The sequence below is a fragment of the Dipteris shenzhenensis genome, chromosome 29, assembly GCF_047967505.1.
Source record: "Dipteris shenzhenensis isolate YYH24624 ecotype China chromosome 29, Dip_SZ_1.0, whole genome shotgun sequence".
Lineage (NCBI taxonomy): Eukaryota > Viridiplantae > Streptophyta > Polypodiopsida > Gleicheniales > Dipteridaceae > Dipteris > Dipteris shenzhenensis.
In genome coordinates, this window is record NC_141624.1 from 24,223,610 (window position 1) to 24,240,920 (window position 17,311).

Genomic DNA, 17,311 nt, shown 5'->3' on the forward strand with positions numbered 1-17,311 from the left:
TCAAAAACGGTGATATGGAGCACGGTGGGAAATAATGTTTCAGAGTTTCAGCCAACAAAAGAAACTGTGGAAACATAGTTTCAGTTTTAAGGTTAATAGGGTGTGTGTGTGTGTGTGTGTGTGTGTGTGTGTGTGAATATACTCAAGCACTGCCCTGTTGTAAAATGGATGTTTTATAATATAATGTTTTTAGTTTCACAACAAAAAAAATATGTGTGTGTGTGTGTGTAATATATTATACATACACATGTCACATTGCAAAAGCTTGAAAGACACATCTTTGATCAAGATCAAAATGACTAAAGTCATATGCAATGAAACAAATCATATCAAGTCCAGTATTTAAGAAGTAAAGGAACTTGGAAGGAAGATGGAGATTCGAAGAAGGAAAACGACCAGCTTCCAATCTTGATGCAGGTGAAGGAAAAGGGTAGGGAGAGAAGCCTAAAGTGGTGCAGGCGAAGGAAAAGTACAAGCAGAGGAGAAAGAAGCAAAGGAGAGCGTCAAGAAAATGGTCTGTTGGGCACCGCGCATGAAAAATTAGGGGACGACAACAAGCTATCCAAAATGCCATTTCACGTTAAACAGCTCAAAAACGCCATACCGTTTCGGACCTTCCGAAATAGAGTTTCTGAGAACTATGCTTCTGACAAAAATGGTTATTTTGACTTGCGGCTGTTCGGCTATAGGTACATACTGTATTCTGGTTATTATGATTCTCTCACAGGATGTAGCTTATTATGGTTTGAGCTCTATTATATGTTACCTTTTCTGCAGTAGAAAAGAGCAGGTATTTGACTGTAGAATAACGAATGAAACATGATTTAGCCATCTCATCCAATGTGCTGATTATGTTTCAATGACATGGAGGGAGCATTTTTCACCTGACCATCCTTTCTAAGTTTTGGAATGATAAGGCCAGCGAGAGTGTGTATGTTGTAGCTGCAGCACACACATAAGTTTGTGCAATTAAAAATCAATATGCCTCAATCAGCTTCTTCAAAAAAACTGCAAAAAAGTAACAAAATTATAAGAAGAAATAACAGATAAGAAGGGCCGACTTAGTCCTTGCCATATAAGGCGTTACCTTCGAGTCTCCATTGTTTTTTCAAGCTTGGCCACAAAACATGCCATGCAACGGATCCCATTTCCACACATCTGCCACATCCATGAAAACAAGATTTATGAAAAGCCTTTACAAAGTAAACAGGTTCCTTTTTTCTCCCTAACATCCCAGATTAAGGTCTACCTCTGGTTCACTTCCATCAGAGTTGAATATTCTCATGGAATAATCACTGCCATTCACACCTGGCATTGCAAAAATAACCCCATCGGCACCAATGCCAAAGTTACGATCGCATAATTTTACTGCCTGCTCTGGAGAAATTTTAGGCTCTGTAGAATCTCGATTGTCAACCTAAAAGAAAAACACGCACATTAGCTTTAGAATTGCTGAAAATTTTACAGTAACAAAGTGATATAATGCATCGGATGATAAAAATAGGAAAGAATGTATGTTTGCAGTACCAGCACAAAGTCGTTTCCAAGGCCATGATATTTCATAAAGTGCAAGGTGTCCTGCTATATCAAACATCATAAAAATGATGAAACATAAGTCAATTCCCACTTTGATGACTGATACAGAACACTCAAATTCAAACAACTTAGATAGCAGCAACACGCATGACAGTTCATGGTAAAATCCATTGAAGTTAACTTCAGGACTTCTTCAAGTTTTCCTTTTTACTTTTCACGAAAGGTATATGCACTCAAATACAGTAGAAAGAGCACATCAATTTGGAGGTCTTGAGTAGCTTAACCCAGATTCTAACTAAAGTCTGAAACTGCTAACATGCATGAATGATGAAAGTATGGAGCAACTTTACATGAGGTAGGCCATACAGCATGTTTTGTATACACACACACACACACACATACATACATGTGTGTGTGTGTGTGTGTGTGTTGTAACATTAAAGTATATTAACAAAACTTTTTTTTTGAAAAAATAATGTGCAAAATTTTTGAATGATACAAGAATCATTCACAACCAGGTCACCGTAAGGTTGACCAGTTAGGGTCAGCCAGCAGTATCTACAGCCATGCAGACTCCCCATCCACTAGGTAGGTATATTAGGGATCAGCCGCCCTCCTCTTCACTCACTTATCTCTGATTGAATAGTGCACAAAGGAAAGGTCTCCTCCTACTGCAGTTTTGCTGACCTCTGTTTGGATGAGTGTGATCCCATTGTCATAACAGTTAGACACTTAAACTTAAATCTAAGACAGTTAAAAAGGAAAGATTACACATAGCATTAATAATTGCATCCAAAGAACAAGACTGAGCACACGCATAGACTTTAGGGTTTGAAGAAGATCTTTTGAAGTTGTCAAGTCAACAAAAGGAAATATGGTTCATGGTCCAAAAAGCTATTGTTCTTCTATGTATTATACATCAATGCTATGCACTTTAGGGAGACATACGCTTCTACACTTCTAATCTATGCCAAGTGTGGTCAGTAATTAGAGGGACTACTCTCTATGCCATTTGGAATGTGAGGAACAATGCAATGTTTAAAAGGTGCTCTTTTTTGTTTGTAATAACTGATGAGATCAGAAGGTTGTTAAGAACATTCATAAGTGATGCTGTTTGGCCCTTGAGGGAAAATAAGGGGAATCAGCTAGGGGTACACTAGGGACTGGTCATGATGTTGGAACCTTGATTTCTTGGCTTGGATAGCTTTTGGGATGCAAACCCCTTTGTTTTATTACTCGGGTCTTTATTTGTTGGGCTTGATGAACCCTTAATACACGCACACTACTTATATATATATATATATATATATAAAATTAAGTTCCCAAAGTTCTTAGGCTACCAACACATAATCTCATTGTATGTATGTACTCATCATTAATAAAGATTTATAGTGCTTCCTCAACATTGAGCGTGATTATAACATAATCTTGCAACTGCACATTAGTAATAGTGTTCTATATTCTATGAGATGAGCTTAAATAGAAATACTTTCGGTATCAACAACAGGTACTATATAGTTGAAGTGCATCACTTGAGAAAAACATAACCTCACTATATATGTATCACCATAATTTTGAAGATGATTATTACATAAGCTTGTACGTCCACATTTGTAATGAAGGTGGGAAAAGGACGAGTTTTATGTGGGAAATAGGTGGAAAAATAGGAAGGGAATTGTGGGGAATGAGGGGGACTATATAAGTCAACCCCAAAAGATTTGTAAGGTACGTATTGATTTGACATCTAATCTACATCACTTCTGCTCCTCCTATCCTGTGCACTTCCTCTACCTAGTTCACTCTACCCTCTCCCCCCCCTTTCCACTCATTCTCACCCTGCCCTCCGTAGCCTTCCTCTCCTTCCCCGTTCCCCCTTCTCTACATTGGTATCAGAGCCCAAGCCCCTGGCACCTCTCAGAAAACGAAGCATTATCAGTTCAGCCTGCTACTACCCCCCTCACGTTTCTGTTACCTGCGCCATCTTCTCTCTCCTCCATCCCTTGCGATTCTACTGCCCATGCCCACCACTCGACTCCTCCCCATCATCTTTTCTCTGCCGAATCCTTCTGCAATGCAGCTGTGGTCTCGTAACCGCTACAGGTTAACACCGCGAGCCTGCCCGGTGGTCTCCACACAAGGGTCTTCTCAACGAAACGATTGACTTGTAAAAAGGGGTGTCGACGACAAACAGATTTGTGGGCATCGAATCTCTATTCGCTGCCCTGCATTCACTAAGCCACCACGCAGCAAGAAGGGGCGACCACCATCAGCCACAACGCCTCCCTCGCTGGCCACCGTCGCGCCTCTCTTCGCCACCGTTTCCTCAATCGCACCTTAGATTAATTTTTTTTATCTTTATTTTCCTAAGGTTACTAGACGGTAAGGCAACCGGGTTGGTTTGGGTTGGTTGGACTCTCCCTAACCACAGTTAGGTCAGCCTACCTAGGTTAGGTCACTCTAACCTAGTGTCCTAACTATCCTAGCTGCCCTATTGGCCCTAGTTGGGACTACCCTAGGTGTCTTAGCTGTCCTAAGCTCCCCGACAAAAAAAAAAAAACCCTCTTTTAGGGTACAGCCCTATTCTGGGCCTCTTTCTAAGCCACCTTCGTAGCTCATTTTGAGCCCCGTTTCCAGCCTCTTCACCGAGCTTTCTTCGAACCTCTTCAACGACTACATTTGAGCCTCTTTACTGACACCTGTCGAGCCTCTACATCGAGCCTTCGACACTTGGCACATTTTCCTCGTGTCACTCATGGCACCCAGGCGTGCACCCCGGTCGGATGAGTCATCTCAACACGGTGACAATGTTGCTCAGCAGGAGCAAATGCTGGTCACAGAGGGTGCATCTCCTTCACAGCCAGTTTCTGCTATGCCTACAGACACACAGTTTCTAGATGCATTGGCCTCGATGCTTCAGGGGGCTTTTCAACAGATGGGTCAGCAGTTGGGGCAGCAGCTCACCACTGCTATGGCTATGCATGATACAGCTAACCCCAGCACGGGGATCAGTCGGATAGCCAGGGTGATTTTTTCTGACCTGCGCAGGGGGTTTATGGCTGATGCCCGTCGCACTTATGATTCTGGTTCTATGCATGCACCCCAGCATGGGGATTATGTTGATATGCGTGATGCCTTGCCCGTGCCGCCGAGCACTTCATTGTTTGATGCCAAGCCGCCATTTGGCTCGCAGATTTCATTGGCTGAGCCATCCATTTTGGGGCGGCCTACTGGCACATTTCCGCCCACGGCGAGCATGCCTGGATTGGGTGTTGGTTTTCGACACAGTTGGGAGAGAGGCCAGTCCTCTTCTCAGCCTTTCTCTATGCCACCCACTCACCGCGATGTTCTTGGTAGGCAGACTCAGCAGGGATTGCATGCTTCGATGACACCTCCTGTGAACACATTCAGTCAAACTCAGCCTGTGTATCAGGGAGGTAATGCTTTCAGCCAAACGCATTTTGTGCATCAGGGGAGTGGTTCTCCTATCCAGCAGGATGCTGGAATTGGGCAGCATGCAAACATGGATGATATGTTCTCAGATGCCTTATGTTCATACAGGGCCTTGCCTGAGGATGTACGTGATGAAATGCCCTTTTCACAATATGTGAGCTTTAAGCGTGAGGATGCTAGATATGCTGGTGGTCACTTCAGGAATAATGCAGCCAAAGATGTGAAAGACAAGCTCTCTGTGCACAAGTTTAAAGGGGACACTCGCACTCCCAATGAGTTGGAGGAGTGGCTCACGAAGCTGGAAGATTATTTCCGTTTCTACCCTAAGAACGATGAGGATAGGATCATTTTTGCTAGTATGCATTTACAGGATTATGCACATACATGGTGGCGGTACATGAGTGTCACCTCAGAAGCCGACCACATGGAAACAGTTCAAGGAGCTTATGGTCACGCCTCTCGTCTCGGCCCTAATCCTCGATCAGTACCTTGCTGATTTTTATGCACTATCTCAGACGGGTACGGTCCAGGAGTACTTGCAGCGCTTTTGGAGACTTTCCTTGTTTGTACAGGACATTTCTGAGAAGGGGAAGCTGTGGGAATTCAGGAGGAATACATGCAAAATTCTGATGCAGCCCCCATCTTTGTGGAGTTACAGAGTCCGTCCAGCCAAGAACATGTTCAATAGTTCCAAGAGTGAATAGAGTTTCAAAAACCTGTTAAATATCAATGCTCCACTCTAATGTAACTACGCGGGAACCAGCTAACTCTACTTGTAAGCCCCCCATATGAGGAGAAGGCATTTGAGTAGCTCGGTTATCCCGTAGGTCCTAGTTTGGACACCAGATGGGGGCCATGTGTGGCGTGATGGCTGGACGGCTTCAGATAGAGTTGGCACACTGCCAACTAGGCTACATGCAAGTGCAGGAAGGCATCCCATGACTGACCGCACTGAGGGTAGACGGAGCATTTCCCGGGGCAGTCCACTCTCGGGTTGCGAGGCCCGTTTGAAGCCCCAGATGATTCGGATGGCTCTGGGCCGAACGGCGACCATAGGTTAGTTGCTCTATTCTACACCACGGTTCTAACGTGTGGTCAGTGACCTATTTCGGGACCGACCTCCAATCGGCCGTTTTGGGCCGACTAAAACGGCCGACTAGGTCGGTCTCCCAATTGGGTCTAACCGACTACGACTGGTGGCTATACAAGAGCAAGCCCGTGAAGCCCATTATCATTACTGGCTACAGCAACCCTGATTCCTTAGCATCCAACCTCCGTCCTCTACTATTTCTAGCACGCCATCGAAGCTTCTCACATAGGAGCGCACAACCAAGAGACAGCGCCATCTATTGTATCAGTTTTACAATAATCAAATTTTTTATTCTCCATACTATCTGCTTTTCTCTCTTGCATACGAGATCCTATTATCTGTTGAGCACAGACGTTGTATTGTTTTCTTACATGGTATCAGAGCTTGGGCTCTAGCAAGAAGATTTGGTAGTGTGTTTCTGTTTGCCAGCAGATTGTGAGAGATGGCCCCGCCCGCAAGACTGCGAATCCCACCGTTTGGCGAAAGCGGAAAGTTGGACAGCACTAACTATTCACTCTCGAAGTTCAAGATGAAGACCATCCTAAGCGCATACGAGCTTTGGGATACTGCTATTGGGATGGACGTGAAGCCGGTTGCGAGACCGAATCCAACCAATGCAAGACAACAGATAGTACCAACTGCGGATGAGATTCTCGCGTGGACAAGAAGAAATGCAGATGCGCTATATTCTATTGTCTGCAGTGTAAGTGATTCTGTCATGGCGTTAATTCAACATGTCACCACAGCGGAGGAGGCATGGACGGTCTTGAAAAATCAATACAAGACCACGAATCAGACACGGATTCAGAATCTGGAGACTCAACTCGCGAACAAGAAACTATCCGAGTCTGAAACGGCAGAGAAGTTCATCACCAGGGTGAAGAATTTGCACAATTAGATGACTGCGATTGGTATCACTATCACCAGCGAGAATCTAGCACGAAGGTGCATACGGATTCTCCCACCAAAGTACGACGGTCTTGTTACGGCGCTGAATACGCAAAACAGAAATCCGCCCCTCAACTTTGAGGATTTCAACACGATGCTTCTAGAGGAGGAGATGTGTCAAAAGACGACGACTGGAGAAGATTTGGCTTTCTCGGCTGAATCAAAGAAAGGTAAGGGTAAGGACTCTGATAACCCATCTTCTTCTGATGATAAAAAGAGAAAGAAGAAGATCAAGTGCTTCTATTGCAACAAGGCAGGGCACAAGCAGAATGAGTGCCGGAAGAAGATTGCAGATGAGAAGAATGGAATAAAGAAAGAGTCCAACAACAGCGCGCAGGCAGTACCAGTAGAGCTGTTCGTAGCAATCGAGGACATTTGCACGGAGGCAGTTGATGTACCTGCGGATGAACCTTGGATTATTGACAGTGGTGCATCGCGTCACATGACCAGTCAAAAGAATTGGTATACCTCTCTACATCAGGTGGGAATGACATCCTAGTAGCAGTCGACAATGATGCAAAATGTCGAGCAGAAGGAAAAGGTACGATTGCTCTCAAGTCAGATGGAGTTGTAAAACAGTTGTTCGGGACCTCAAAGTTCACTTCGATAAGAATGGCGCACAGATTTTGGATCTTCAAGGTAAGGTCATTGGTAAAGGTACACAGCACAACAACATCTACGAACTCTGAGCTTTCAATGCTCGAGCCAATGTGAGCAACACTAAGCTGTGGCATGAGAGGTTTGGTCATCTAAACCTTAGTTCTTTAAAGGAGATGCATAAAAGTGGAATGATTGCCGACCTACCAGAAATTACAGATCTGTCCGATGTATGTGAAGCTTGCATGATGGGCAAGCAGCATCGGCAGCCCTTTCCTAAAGAGGCCAGCAGGGCAAAGGCTCCTCTAGAGCTCGTTCACACGGACCTCTGTGGAAAGATGAAGACAGAAGCTTTGGGTGGTTCCTACTACTTCATGACGCTGATCGACGACTACAGTAGAAGGATATGGATATACTTCCTGAAGACTAAAGATGAGGCTTTTAGTAAGTTCAAAGAATGGCATGTAATGGTTGAGAAAGAAACGGGGAGAAAGGTAAAGAAGTTGAGATCAGACAGACGTGAAGAGTTCACATCAAGTGAATTCAAAAGTTACTGCAAAAGTCACGGGGTCAAGAGGCAGAAACCCCCGCCACATACACCACAGCAAAATGGAGTAGCAGAGCGCAAGATGCGCATCATCTGCAAAATGGGCAGGAGTATGATGAAAGGGAAAGATTTGCCAAAGAGCTGAAGCATGTAACACGATAGTTTACATTCTAAATCGTAGCTACACGAAGACTGTGAACGGGATGACTCCACTGCAGGCCTTTTCTGGTAAGAAACCTTCAGCTGCACATTTCAGAGTTTTTGGATGTGACTGTTTTATGCATGTCCCTGATGCTAACAGGACCAAATGGGAACCGAAGAGCAGGAAGTGTATTTTCTTGGGCTACAATGAAGAGGCGAAGGGTTACCGTCTCTATAAACTTGTTACCAAGAAGGTAATAGTAAGTCGCGATGTAGTCTTCTCAGAACAGCCGCATCAATTAGAGGAGAATGCTTCCTTCCCAGACAACCAGGACCAGGATATCCATCCAGTACAACCACCAGCAGACCGAACTGCCCCAACAGTGCTTGGGAGGATTCAAGATAAAGAAGAGGAAGAAGAGCCTACAGAACCACAACGGCAACGGCCATTCCCGAAGTGGACAAAGCAGCTTTTGGACGACAGAGAACCTCCAGCCATTGAGGAGAAACCATCCGAACACCGCCGGTCCAAGAGATTAGAGGAGCAAAGAAGGGCGCAAGAACACTTGGTCAACTACGCTTTGATAATAGAGATGATCCGTGCTGAAGAACCCAAGTGTCTTAAAGAGAACCTCCAACCATTGAGGAGGAGCCATCCGAACACTGCCGGTCCAAGAGTTTAGAGGAGCAAAGAAAGGCGCAGAAACACTTGGTCAACTACGCTTTAATGACAGAGGTGATCCGTGCTGAAGAACCCAAGTGTCTTGAAGAGGCACAGGGTGATGATAGGTGAATGGAGGCTTTGCAGTCCGAGTATGGCTCCATAATGAAGAACAACACTTGGGACCTTGTGGATCGACCACCAAAACGCAAGGTAATCTGTACCAAGTGGGTGTACAAGACCAAGTACAAGTCCGATGGCACGTTGGGTAAGTACAAGGCTCAGCTCGTGGCAAAAGGATTCGCACATGTACATGGTTTTGATTATCAGGATACTTTTGCTCCCACAGCTCGACTAACCACAATTCGCAGTGTTTTGGCTTTAGCAGCACACAAGAAAGTTGGCCCGTGTTTCAGATGGATGTAAAATCCGCCTTTCTGAATGGAGATCTCAAGGAGAAGGTATACGTGGAACAACCACCAGGTTTTGTGATCCCCGGTTCAGAAGGTAAAGTCTGTAAACTGAAGAAGGTACTTTACGAGCTGAAACAGGTCCCACAAGCGTGGTACCAGCAGATTGATGCCTACTTTCTGCAAAACGGGTTCAAGAAGAGCCCATCTGATGCAAATTTGTATATCTACAAAGGAGGAGGCAGGTGTATGATCGTGGTCCTTTATGTGGACGACCTTGTCATAACAGGTAATCATGAAGAGAAGATCTCGCAGATAAAGCATTTGCTAGGAAGAGAGTTTGAAATGATACACGTCAGACTGATGCATTTCTGTTTGGAGATTGAAGTTTGGCAAGAGCCAAAACAGATCTTCATTTCACAGCTGAAGTATGCTGTTGAGATACTGAAGGCATTTGGCATGGCTGAGTGCAAGACAATAGGCACCCCTATGGAGGTTGACGTGAAGCTCTCAAATGAGGATTCATCACCACTGGTGGACGAAGCGAAGTACAGAAGACTTGTGGGCAATTTGATTTACTTGTGCAACACACGACAGAGCGAAGTACAGAAGGCTTGTGGGCAGTTTGATTTACTTGTGCAACACACGGCCGGACATCAGTTTTGCGATTGGTGTACTAAGCAGGTTTTTCAATAAGCCCCGGGAGAACCATTGGAGGGTAGGGCGGGTGCTTAAACACATCAAAGGCACACTTGATTATGGCATCACCTATACCAAGGGCAACACCTTGATCGGATTCTGTGACTCGGATTGGGCAGGAGACATGGACAGTAGGAGATCAGTGACAGGTTACTGTTTCTCACTTCGATCTGGAGCTGTATCATGGAGAAGCAACCTACAGTTGCTCTTTCTTCTACCGAGGCTGAGTACAAATCAACATGTTTTGCTTCTTGTGAGGCAGTGTGGTTGAGGAGGATTTTAGGGAACATGGGTGCAATGCAGAACAAGCCTACGCAGTTATCATGTGACAATCAGAGTTACATGGCAATTGCCAAGACCCCTGTGTACCACGCTTGCACAAAACACATTGAGATTCAATATCACTTTGTACGCGAGCTCATCATGGATGGAGAGGTCGACTTGATGTACTGTCCAACTACAGAGAATGCTGCGGACATCTTCACGAAGGCTCTTGGAAGAGACTTGCTGGAAAGGCATCTTCATCAACTTGGCATTAGGCCGAAAAAGTAAGTTCACTTGCGGATGGACATTGAGGGGGGGTGTTAGATATCAATGCTCCACTCTCGTGTAACTACGTGGGAACCAACTAACTCTACTTGTAAGCCCTCCATATGAGGAGAAGGCATTTGAGTAGCTCGGTTATCCGGTAGGTCCTAGTTTAGACACCAAATGGAGACCATGTGTGGCCTGATGGCTGGACGGCTTCAAATGGAGTTGGCACACTGCCAACTAGGCTACATGCAAGTGCGGGAAGGCATCCCATGATTGACCGCACTAAGGGTAGACGGAGCATTTCCCCGGGCAGCCCACTCTCGGGCTGCGAGGCTCGTTTGGAGCCCCAGATGATCTCGGATGGCTCTTGGCCGAACAACAACCATAGGTCAGTTGCTCTATTCTGCGCCACGGTTCTAACATGTGGTCAGTGGCCTACTTCGGGACCGACCTCCAGTCGGCCATTTTGGGCCGACTAGGTCAATCTCTGATCTAACCGACTACGACTGGTGGCTATATAAGAGCAAGCCCATGAAGCCCATTATCATCACTGGCTACAACAACCCTGATTCCTTAGCATCCAGCCTCCATCCTTACTGTTTCCAGCACGCCATCAAAGCTTCTCACACAGGAGCGCACGGCTGGGAGGTAGCGCCATCTATTGTATCAATTTTACAGTAACGGTCTAACCGACTACGACTGGTGGCTATATAAGCCCATGAAGCCCATTATCATCACTGGCTACAGCAACCCTGATTCCTTAGCATCCATCCTCCATCCTCTACTGTTTCCAGTACGCCATCGAAGCTTCTCACACAGGAGCGCACGGCTAGGAGGCAGCGCCATCTATTGTATCAGTTTTACAGTAATCAAATTTTTGATTCTCCATACTATCTGCTTTTCTCTCTTGCATACGAGATCCTGTTATCTATTGAGCACAGACGTTGTATTGTTTTCTTACAAAACCAAGCATTTGCACATGCATGTAATATGGACTATTCCATTCAAGAAGTCCTATGAAACCTTTGACTTGTGTGGAAGATTTCATTGGTGATCTCACTAATGTTGATGGAGAGAGACAACTTGATTATGGAGGATTACCAAAAATTGAATGAGTAAAAGTGAGCGAAGATATAGTGCGTCTTTACTAATGATGCCTTGGCCATGACATAGGTTCAACTCTCTCATGGACTTTTGAAGAACTTAGATAGTTGCTAAAATAAGGATTTGTCAGTCTATTATTGTTTTGTTTTGATTGTTTTTTTTTGCTCGCTTTTTTTGGTTCGCTCACTTTTCCTCGCTCGCTTTTTGGTAATCCTCAAATTAATTTAGTAAGCAAAGCTACACCTATGTTCTCATCGGTACCCAAGCATAAGCTGCCATCTAGGTTTCCAAAGATTCTGAAATTTTTGAGGCTAACCCAATGCTTACTAAGCTATATGATTCCAACCCAAACAACAAAAACTACAGCAAGAACAAGAACGAACAAAGGAAGAAATGAGGGGCGAGAGGGGGGGAGGAAGAGAGAGAGAGAGAATTATGTTTGCTAGTTTATTTATGAAAACAAAAGAAATACCAATGCAAATCCAAAACAAGAAAAGAATCACCCACATCAAGAGAAGGAATCAAGAGGGGAGGGTTGACATATTAAAGCAAAACACTACATATGACTAGATGACAATATGATGACAATGCTACATATGACTAGATGACATCCAAAAAGAGTATAAAACCTAAAGACTAACCAGAAAATCGACTATAGAGCCCCTTGTTTTAAATTTTGATTCTACATTCGAGGATCCTCAACATATTCGAAGCCAAATTTCCAAAGATTTAACAACTACAGCATAGAACAAAGCATATGTTCTTCAATTGTTTTCTTATATTGTAGCCCTTTCAAATAGGTAGGATGTTTAATTACAAAATTGACAGATCAAAGCACTCTTATTTGTACAAAGATATACCTACATGAATCCGGGAACATGATCAAATCCACCATATAAAAAAGTGCAATTTATAAGCTAATAGTAGTCATCTATGAGATATAAACCACCAACACCATCATGCATAGTAGGGATGAGCTACTATGACAGACCACAAAGCCTATAGAATTGGGAAGTACACAATATCCCTCATTATGGGTGGACAAAGTTCGTGAAGGATATCACGACTCGATTCCTAACACCACAATAATTGGATAGATTGCAGAGTCTATTCTTTGAGATGTCCCAAGGGATTACCAAGTCAATAAAGCTCATAAAAAAGGGTCAAGCACCAAAGGCAGCCCTCAACAAGAAGTACCAAGACTCCATCACGCGAAGGGATGGTGGGAACAGGAAGAAACTTGGGATCACGCAGCCTAAGCAGAACTGGACAACAACAGATAGAACGGCTACGATGGTTTCTTGGATTCCCTAACCTAAGCGACCTATGCCAAAGAGAAACCGGTGTCTCTACTGTCATGTGCAGGGCTACAAGAAGCAACATTGTCCTCATCTCAAGAAGCTCTAGGCGGAAGCAGCCATGTCAAGTGGTTCATCAACAGCTTCACCTCCAAAGACAATGTCCGTGGTCATCAACGAGATCGAAGACCCGCAAAAGGGGAAGTCACACGTTTCCCACAATATTCTAGTTTTACGGCAAATTGGTGGGTAGAAGGCCCTCATCCTTGCAAATTCAAGGAGTTTCGAGGATATTTTTCCACCAAAGCCGCCAAGCAAGCTCGGTTGACTCTCACTCCTACAAACATCATTTCCTTGAATGGCGCAATCATGGGGCAGTAGATGGAGAGCAACATGGACATCACTTTAGCCACTCTAAAGATCTCAGGGTGGGTAGACAACTCGAAACTCAGGCTCACACCAAAACAAGCAACGGATATTATTTTGGGAGCAAGATGGTGGCACCAATTTGCAATTCAACCTTACTGCCAAAAAAAGGGGGCTTGGATCTCAAAATCCCTGGCCATGGGACTAAGTTCATTCCTTGGCTCCACGATACTCTTCCTCCACCATTGATTTCAATAGTACAGATGTCTCAAATGATTCACCTAGGTGGCAAAGTGTATAGAGTCTACAACAAATCGACCACATCCACGCCAGTTACCAACAGGAAGTCGCAACAAGGAAATATTCCACGCATCTAGTCTCCCTCTAGCCTAACCACTAGTTCGGCCAGAGAGTCATCAAACTGAGCTCATTCCTAGCTCATTAATCCCGAGCAAGCATCCTTACCATCTCAGCAAGAAGATGGAGGAGAAGCTTGAGATACAGTTGCAGATTCTATTACACTCCCTAGTAATACTCCATATGGAGCCCTATTCCTCTTTGTCAATAACACTGACAGGATGTATATGGATTATCGGGCGCTCAACAAACTGACCATAAAGAGCGGATTAATTACATTTTGTAACGATGTATGTACATACGTACCTGTATACATATATGTGTGTGTGTGTGTGTGTGTGTGTGTGTGTGTGTGTGTACATGTACATGTACATGTACATGTACATGTACATATATATATATATATATATATATATATACATGTATACATGTGTATATATATACATATACATATACATGTATATGTATATGTATATGTATATGTATATGTATATATATATACATATACATATATACATATACATATACATATCTATATACTGTTGAGATTCCGCATCTCCAGGCGTGGCCAACCGACCAGCCCCCATGCAGCAAGGGGGGCCAGAGGGGGTAGGCTGGCCGACCAGCTGGTCGGCCCAGTTGGCCTGACCGACCAGGCTGGTCGGTCCAGTCAAACTGGCCGACTTCCCCCCTTGGCCTGCCCTATAAAAGGGCCTCCTTCCCTTCATTTCCAACAACACTTCTTGCAGCTCCTCAAGGCTCCAGCATACAGCCTGCTCCTGACCATCCCCTCAGAGCCCCCTCTCAGCTGCTCAGTTGGCTGCCCACACTCCCGCAGCAGATCTTGCCTCTTCAGGGCTCTTGCCTCCCCACTCCAGGCCTCTGCCTCTTTGTTTCAGGCTTCTCCTGCCTCCGTGCTCTCAGGCTTCAGCTTTCTTGTGTTCCCCCTTTTTCTCTGCTTCAGTTCAGCCTCTCCAGCAGCTCCTGTTTTCTATCTTATTCAAGATATCTTGTATTTCAGTTGCTGCCCTGGTTTAAGGGCTGATTTACAGCAGATCAGTGGTGGTACATTTTGTTATCTCTAGTGTTCTCTGTGTGGCTCTATAATTTCAGTTCGTTTGCATCTTCCGCTGACATTTTAATATGGTATCAGAGCACCAGGTTACTCTCTGATCTGGGAACTTCTATGTTGTCCTCGTCAGCAACTCTCCTTCCCACTGACTACAGAGCTTTCTTCTCCCGTCCCTTCTCCCCTCCCTATCAATAGCAGATTTCTTCTCCCGTCCCTATCAATAGCAGATTTCTTCTCCCGTCCCTATCAATAGCAGATATCTTCTCCCGAACCCCGTCCCTATCAATAGCAGATTTCTTCTCCCGTCCCTATCAATAGCAGATTTCTTCTCCCGTCCCTATCAATAGCAGCTATCTTCCTGCCGAAACCCGGGCTATCAATAGCAGCTATTTTCCTGCCGAAACCCGGGCTATCAATAGCAGCTATTTTCCTGCCGAAACCCGGGCTATCAATAGCAGCTATTTTCCTGCCGAAACCCGGGCTATCAATAGCAGCCTACTGCTTCATCAAGAGCCTCTCCCCCCCTTCCTTCATCGCGCATCGGGTCGGCTCCCGTCTTCACCCGTACGACTTTATTCAGGGGTTTCTGGCAGAACTTATTGGCTCTTGATCTTTGGGTTCGATTGTTGAGATTGGCCCTGTTCTAGACCTTGATCTTCTCTTCAGCCCCTTGTTGCTGTCCATTCCCTGTTTTCAGTTATGGCTGATGAAACAAAGGATTCTACTCCGGATCTTCGCGTATCCCCTATGTCCAGTTTCTTTCAAGAGTCTGACAAGCCTGTACGTATTCCCACTCTTCCTACATTTCCAGATGCTCGGCAATTAGATGGGACCAATTATTCTCTTTGGAAAATTCAGATGGCGTCTGTATTGGAATCTTATGATCTTGCTGAGTTTGTTGATCCCGGGATCCCTCGTCCGTCACCTGAGGAGGAGCCACATGCTTCTCTTATCTGGGATAAATTGAATGCTCGTGTACGCTCGTTCATCTTTCTCAATTGTCAACCAGGGGTTCTCAATCATATCAAGCATCTTACTTCTGCACGTGCTATTTGGGAATTTCTTGATGGCATGTATCTTCGCGTCACTCCCATGAAACGTATTTCCTTGGAAGTTCAGCTTCGTCGCCTCGATCCAACTACTTCTCCTTCCATACGGGACCACATCAACAAAATGCAGAGCATGCATCAAGACATCCTCCATGCAGGCAAGGCTATCTCCTCCGAAGATATGGCTATTACTCTCCTATCTCATGTTATTACTGACAGTCGATATGCAGCATTCTATTCTTCTCTTATTACCTCTGGCCGCCTCAGCACCATCACTTGGGAGGAACTTGTCCCCATGATGATGGATCAGGAGGAACAGTTCACTAAAACCTCTGATGGTTCTTCTGAGGCTCTTGTGGCCCATCGTCCCAAATCACGATCCAAGAATGCCCCGTCCTCTGCCAATAACTCATCTCCTTCAGATCCCTCCAGTGACCGTCCTGCTCCCAAAGGTAATTGCAATCACTGTGGCACTCCTGGCCATTATTGGCGCAATTGTCCATACCGCAAACACAAACGAGCTGACGCACCTCTGGCCGCTGCGGCTGATGCTTCCCTTACCCCTACTCCTGCCTTTGTTCACCTTGAGCTCTTGAATTCGGTCCCCCTTCCTGCAGCAGAGTCATTGGCTCTCCATAGCTCCGATGCTCGTGAATGGATTGTTGATAGTGGGGCCTCTCGGCATATGACCCCCTCCTCCTCACTGCTCCAGGATCTCACTCCTCATTCTGGTCGTGTCTGCATCGGCGATAAGCACTCTATTCCTGTTCATTCAGAGGGCTCTCTTGATATTATTCCTGATGGCAAAGGGGGTAAACACTCTTCTCGTGTTCTTTATGTTCCGTCTCTCGGCTTTCATCTCCTTTCGTTTCATCAGATTTGTCAAAACAATATGAAAGTTGAGTTTGAAGCAGCCTCTGTCACCATCCGCGATCGTGCCACCGGACAGCCGGTTTGGACCGGCCATTCTACTAATGGTATCTACAAGCTTGTTGCCCTTCCCTCCCTTACAGGAACCTCTCTTGGCGACCTTTGGCATTATCGGTTTTGTCATTTACACATTGATGCTCTTCATCGTGCTTTCCGTGATCAGCTTGTCCTCGGCCTCCCTAACGTCGGCACTCGCCAAGGTCTCTGTCCCTCTTGCATATTGGGCAAACAACATCGCGAGCCGTTCGCTCATCATGCCTCTCGCCGTGCCACTGTTCCGCTTGGTCTTGTTCACCTCGACCTATGTGGCCCTATGCAGATTATGTCCCTTGGGGGAGCCTCGTACTACATGCTCCTTGTTGATGATTTCAGTCGCTACTCTTGGATCTATTTTCTTTCCCACAAGGATCTGGCTTTCAGTCGTTTCCAGACCTGGCTAGCCATGGTGGAAAAAGAATCCAATCACTCCCTCAAAATTCTTCGTGCTGATAAAGGTGGTGAATTCACCTCTCTCGAGTTTGA

General features: G+C 45.2%; 1 protein-coding gene across 2 annotated transcripts in view; it reads right to left on the reverse strand.

Annotated features, from left to right (window-relative positions):
• LOC147882614 (diaminopimelate epimerase family protein) overlaps positions 1 to 17,311 on the reverse strand; it is a 74,467-nt gene that overhangs the window by 40,005 nt on the left and 17,151 nt on the right. The window contains exons 2-5 of one of the 2 annotated variants that reach the window (XM_087400664.1): positions 1,528 to 1,578; positions 1,250 to 1,417; positions 1,088 to 1,158; positions 885 to 942 (exon numbers count right to left, since the gene is read on the reverse strand). In XM_087400664.1, the coding sequence (XP_087256790.1) occupies positions 885 to 942; positions 1,088 to 1,158; positions 1,250 to 1,417; positions 1,528 to 1,578 (348 nt within the window). Of the gene's footprint in view, positions 1 to 884; positions 943 to 1,087; positions 1,159 to 1,249; positions 1,418 to 1,527; positions 1,582 to 17,311 lie in introns of both variants that reach the window. The other variant, XM_087400663.1, reaches the window with a different exon arrangement.